At 40.6% G+C, this 5,922-nt stretch overlaps 2 protein-coding genes across 2 annotated transcripts in view; one reads left to right on the top strand and one right to left on the bottom strand.

The window, feature by feature from the left end:
* LOC103507402 (mediator of RNA polymerase II transcription subunit 17) overlaps positions 1–5,922 on the top strand; it is a gene marked incomplete in the record, with an annotated part of 26,945 nt that overhangs the window by 1,853 nt on the left and 19,170 nt on the right. Inside the window, 4 exon segments of the mRNA XM_026822282.1 lie at positions 944–1,053; positions 1,498–1,692; positions 2,994–3,199; positions 3,595–3,741. Coding sequence (XP_026678083.1) covers positions 944–1,053; positions 1,498–1,692; positions 2,994–3,199; positions 3,595–3,741 — 658 coding nt within the window.
* Positions 43–924, bottom strand: LOC108252164 (MIP18 family protein galla-1-like; the record flags this gene model as incomplete). Its single annotated transcript, XM_017443304.2, has 3 exons — positions 43–285; positions 375–566; positions 735–924. Coding segments are annotated over 2 exons (291 nt in total), but the record flags the coding sequence as incomplete, so codon positions are not given.

Below are 5,922 nucleotides of genomic sequence, written 5' to 3'. Positions count from 1 at the left end.
ATTAATTCAGGATGTTACTCAACTCTTGACAATAGTCTGAGTACCCTATACAAAATCGAAAAATCGTAAGTAATTTTAAATTCGTGTCGGGAATCGAACTTGTACCTCTTGAGCTTACAGACCAGTGTAATACCAACTAGACTTCAAGGGCTAGGAGTCCTTAAATAACCTACCCTATGTTCTAGAAGAGAAATAAATCAGTCTATATTTAATACACAATAAAGTATTACGTCCGTTGAGGCTGAGTCTAAAATCTCATGTTACAGTCAGACAGTCACATGGTACCTCTAAGCATGGTTGGAGACTATGCCCAAGCGATCTCCATGCATTCTCAGAGGTAATATGAGATATAGACCCAGTCAGTCACATGGTACCTCTAAGCATGGTTAGAGACTATACCCAAGCGATCTCCATGCATTCTCAGAGGTAATATGAGATATAGACCCAGGGGTGAGGGAATATTGCTCAGTTGTCATCTTCTTGAATACACTGCTCAACTAGTTGTGATAATGATGGCACTTCCATTGCTGCTGCCACTCGTTCTTTGTCATTGATTTGTTTGTTAACTGAAATAATAGAGGAAAATAAATTTATTGAAAGATTTGTCCTTGCATTTTTTTTTTTTTTTTCCTCGATGCTGAATTAAAGCCAGGACCTTCTGTGTGAAGCATGATTGATTCTTCAAACTTTTAGTTTTATATTTTTTATATAATTTTATAAAAAATACTACTTACTTTCTGCCTCTGTGTCATGGGCCCCTTTCTTGATAAAAATACTGAGCTTTATTTTCTCTGTCAAATTTCTTTGTAATTTGACTCGTATGCACAGCCCAATAAGTGTGGCTAAACTACAATGGGGAACAGTAGGGTTGAATTCTATTCTAACCAGACTGACATCAGCTGGTTGAAAATGTTCAATCTGAAAAATAAGGAGAAAATGCTAGGAATCGAGCTTCCGTGCCTGATTTTCACATTGAGTTGCTGCGACTTCGACAGAACTGGCGTCTGAAGAAAGTTCAAAACTCGATCATAGGAGATTTAAGTTATAGAACAGGTAGGTATATTGAATCTTTTTTCTAAGAAGTTTTGATAGAGGGAATTGTAACAAATTAACAATGGAGGTCCTTTCGTCCCGAAATCAAAGAGAAGAAGGATAGGATAGGAGAAAGCCTAAGGGAGTGAGGGGTGTTTCCTACAGGTAATCTAGGGAAGATGTGCTCTAAATAAAATATCACGAGGTAACCTATTCTATCACATTATTAATCCATTAATGGGGATTTCAGCGCAGACGACTAAATTACAAAGCTGTGTCCACACATAGTCGACGCCTTCGATCGACGAGGTGAAGAGGTGAATCTATGTTTAGGCAGTGTACGGTTTTAGTCAACGTCAACAGCTCAATATTGAAGTATGTAATTACGTGACGAAAAAAAAATGCCTTTTCTTGTGTTATAGGTATTATCACAAAAAATATAAATTTCTCTCCCTACAATTTCAGCCGGATCAAAGTTCATGCAGACAGGCGTGTTCGAAGTGACAAAAGCAGAGGACGATCAGGTGGACAAAGTGAGTCCACCTCCATCTCCTAGCACCTCAGGCGGGCCTCCTATACAGAAACCTTTGTCAGCACTACGAGTCACCGTACCTACTGAACTTCAGGGTGTGGCCTACATTATGGTGCTATGTCAGAAAGGTAACTACCTAGTGAATAGACCTTATGTTCATTATTCAGGCGAGGTTTTACAGTTGTAGAGCAGGAAAAAATGAGGGACTAGGGAATTTTTCTTTTTCTTCTATAATCCCGAGATAAATCGATTAGAAAAATACCGGTAAATTTTGTATCTGGACGTCACGACCAAGACTACGCTCCCGTGCGCGATGATGTCTCCCGTGCGCGATGATGTCGCGATGATGTCAGCTTCCCCAAGTAAGCTCACTTGCTGACGACACTAGTGTAATGCTTTTGTGCTCATGACTTCTATTGTTACCTTTTAAAGTTATTTTTTTCGGAGTTTTGTCTTCAGATTTGTATTTTTCACAACTTTCTACGTATTAATCGACCTTTTATTCATAATGTTTTACCTACCCTAATATATATCATCTATTGTAGAACTTACCTAGAAAAAGGGCCCTAAATTTACTGGACGAGTTTCCTTTAAGTGTTTGATCAAAATTTCATCACAAAGTTCAAAATAAAAATTGAAACTTTTTTGACTTACTTTTACGTCCCGTCCCCTATTCTTAGATCAAGAGGACCTGTGTTCTGCCTCGATCAACCTGCTGGGCTCTTCTCCCTCCACGGCGAATCCTGACATGCATTGGCAACAGAAGCTGGAGGCCGCACAGAATGTTCTGTTCTGCAAGGAGCTGTTTGCACAACTGGCCAAGGAGGCTGTGCAACTACAGGCGCCCATACCTCATATGGTCGTGGGTAACCAGATTATGGCAACGGTAAGGAAGTAATTTTTTTTCATCATGATGATGGTAGACTGTGTAATTTTGTGAATTTCTATAAAATAGTCATAAAACAGTGAGAAGTTTTTTTGTGTGTATGTACGAGTACCTATGTCTGTCTGTTACGCCGAAATAGACCTTTGCTTGTCCTCTTTTCACGAGAAAACGGCTCGACCGATTTTGTGATTGTTAAGAACAGTTCTGAAGGTGACATAGGCTGCTTGAAATTGTCACATTCCATCCCGATTCAAATTGGCGGCGCTTCAAAGTCATGCCTCTTACGCCGCGCTGATCCCGTACAAAGGCCGGGTCAACCACTAATTTAAAATAAGAAATGAGGAGATGGCCACGAAGATTACTTAGGTACCCATTACCTTGTTTTCTAATATATATCATCTATTGTAGAACTTACCTAGAAAAAGGGCCCTAAATTTACTGGACGAGTTTCCTTTAAGTGTTTGATCAAAATTTCAGCACAGAGTTCAAAATAAAAATTGAAACTTTTTTGAATTACCTTTACGTCCCGTCCCCTATTCTTAGATCAAGAGGACCTGTGTTCTGCCTCGATCAACCTGCTGGGCTCTTCTCCCTCTACGGCGAATCCTGACATGCATTGGCAACAGAAGCTGGAGGCCGCACAGAATGTTCTGTTCTGTAAGGAGCTGTTTGCACAACTGGCCAAGGAGGCTGTGCAACTACAGGCGCCCATACCTCATATGGTCGTGGGTAACCAGATTATGGCAACGGTAAGGAAGTAATTTTTTTCATCATGATAATGGTAGACTGTGTAATTTTGTGAATTTCTATAAAATAGTCATAAAATAGGAAGTTTTTTGTGTGTATGTACCTATGTCTGTCTGTTACGCCGAAATAGACCTTTACTTGTCCTCTTTTCACGAGAAAACGGCTCGACCGATTTTGATTAAATTTTTTTGTGATTGTTAAGAACAGTTCTGAGGGTGACATAGGCTGCTTGAAATTGTCACATTCCATCGCGATTCAAATTGGCGGCGCTTCAAAGTCATGCCTCTTACGCCGCGCTGATCCCGTACAAAGGCCGGGTCAACCACTAGTTTAAAATAAGAAATGAGGAGATGGCCACGAAGATTACTTACCCATTACCTTGTTTTCTGTCCACCAGGTACTTCCCGGCATTCAGCTGATCATTGGTCTTTGTCATAGTACGGGTAGTGATAAGAAGAACAAAGATGGCAGCACTAGTTCCTTACCTCCCAAGTCTGAACATGATCATGTGTTAGAACATTCACTACATCAACTATTGCGGGAGGTAGGTCCTTGGTTTTATTGGCTGGAGACAGATTATTTGACCTTTTTCATGATAAAGCTAAACGCATTACACACGCACTTTCACAGGCTACATTGAAATGAAGAAAACGATAGCATACATATTTAAGCTAAATTACAAACTAAATCGCGGGTTCGATTCCCGCCCGGAGCGGATTTTATCCTGAACGGATAATGTTCGTTCTTGGAACGACTGGCTTTCTTCTAGTTTTGTCTGACGCACACAACCGCACGGTGGGATGGAAAATAAACGTTGCCAACAAAAGCAAACCGGTTGTGTTGACCATCCTAGTGGGGATCAAAAGTGACAGCGTTCCATCTGGCAACATGGCAGTCGGGAGCGACGAGAGAGAGGGCTTCGCTCAACTGGTGAAGGTAAGAGGCAAAAAAAATCAATTTAAAAGGTAAAAAAAGTGGAGGGATATATTTTTTGCTGAATCAGAATTTTCCGCAATGTTCAGTAAGAAATTTATTTATAGGTAGTACTCTAGTAAGGACGCCACAAGATTTGCACAAAAAGAACTTTTGAAATTATGTTATAGACTTAAGGTAGGTACAGAGATGGATTTAAAATTTAAACCATACGGATCAACAATATAATGGATTTCGTCCCACAGAGTCTCGAGAAAAATTCCATCTCAGGACAAGAAGATCACGGGACGTCATTACAAGCAATGGTACCTTCCAAGATTTCTAGCTTCACATCACACGAGAAAATTCTCAAATCCAAGAAAAAGTTCAAGGATAACTTTTCCGCGAAAGATACGAGAGACATGGAAGAATTATCGGAGAAGACGAAATGTGATTCAACTGCGGGAGTAACTTGTCATTGTGTTGAGGATAGTATTGATGATGATCAGGAGAATCGTGATGCTAAGAGTAATCTCGAAACGAATCCTAAGAAAGTAATAAACACCAATGGGAAACTAGGTTCATTCAACGCAGACACAACTATCACTGAAGAAAGTACTACGAGTTGCGTTCCCGCGACTAAACCAACCACAAACTGTGACGACGAGCATATTCTAACAACGATCCCACCCTGTGTTTACCAGGACGAGAGGGACACCAGAAAACGACTGATTGGTAGGAAAAAGTCGTCGGATTTCGAAGGATCCACCACGAGCCCGAGTGTTACGCCTTGCTATGTTCCGGTCACCAAACCTCCGAAAGAACGCGTCACTGAACATATATTAACGACTGAAAAGTCTGAAAACCCTTGCACTCCATGTCTGAGAAACGATGAGGATGATGACGTCCATGTTGCCAATGGAAATGAATTGAAGGCGAAACAAAGCTGTGTACATTCCAACAATCCCGAACATTTAGCGTTGGGGAAAGGGAGCTCAGGAAATGATATTCTATTTGATGATGAATTGATAAAAGCTATCCTGAATGAGAAAGCGTTTAATGATCTCATTACCGCACGAACGAAGCAGTGGGGAAAGGGAGCTCAGGAAATGATATTCTATTTGATGATGAATTGATAAAAGCTATCCTGAATGAGAAAGCGTTTAATGATCTCATAACCGCACGAACGAAGCACAGTCGGGACCTACTATTGCTCAAAATAAAATCTCCCCATGTTTTGCTTTCAGGCACTGGCAGGGGCGGGTTCTGTCTTGCTCCAGGCTGCAGAGAGATTGAGAGCAAGCCAGTCGGAAGCAGCTAGGAATCGAGCTTCCGTGCCTGATTTTCACATTGAGTTGCTGCGACTTCGACAGAACTGGCGCCTGAAGAAAGTTCAAAACTCGATCATAGGAGATTTAAGCTATAGAACAGGTAGGAATAGTGACTCTTTTTTCTAAGAAGTTTGTAACAAATGGAGGTCCTTTTGTCCCTAAATCAAAGAGAAGAAGGATAGGATAGGAGAAAGCCCAAGGGAGTGAGGGGTGTTTCCCACAGGTAATCTAGGGAAGATGGAAGCTGTGCTCTAAATAAAATATCACGAGGTAAGTAACCTATTCTAACACATTATTGATCCATAATGGGGATTTCGGTGCGAACGACTAAATTACAAAGCTGTGTTCACACAAAATCGACACCCTCGATCGACAAGGTGAAGAGGTTTAGTCAACGTCAACAGCTCAATATTGAAGTGTGTAATTACGTGACAAAAAAAAAAAAAAAAAAAAAAAAAAAAAAAATCCCATTTTTTGGTTTT

This window comes from Diaphorina citri, unplaced genomic scaffold (genome assembly GCF_000475195.1).
Source record: "Diaphorina citri unplaced genomic scaffold, Diaci psyllid genome assembly version 1.1 scaffold311, whole genome shotgun sequence".
Classification (NCBI taxonomy): domain Eukaryota; kingdom Metazoa; phylum Arthropoda; class Insecta; order Hemiptera; family Psyllidae; genus Diaphorina; species Diaphorina citri.
The sequence above is the reverse complement of the archived record's forward strand: the minus strand, read 5'-3'. Positions and strand labels throughout refer to the sequence as shown.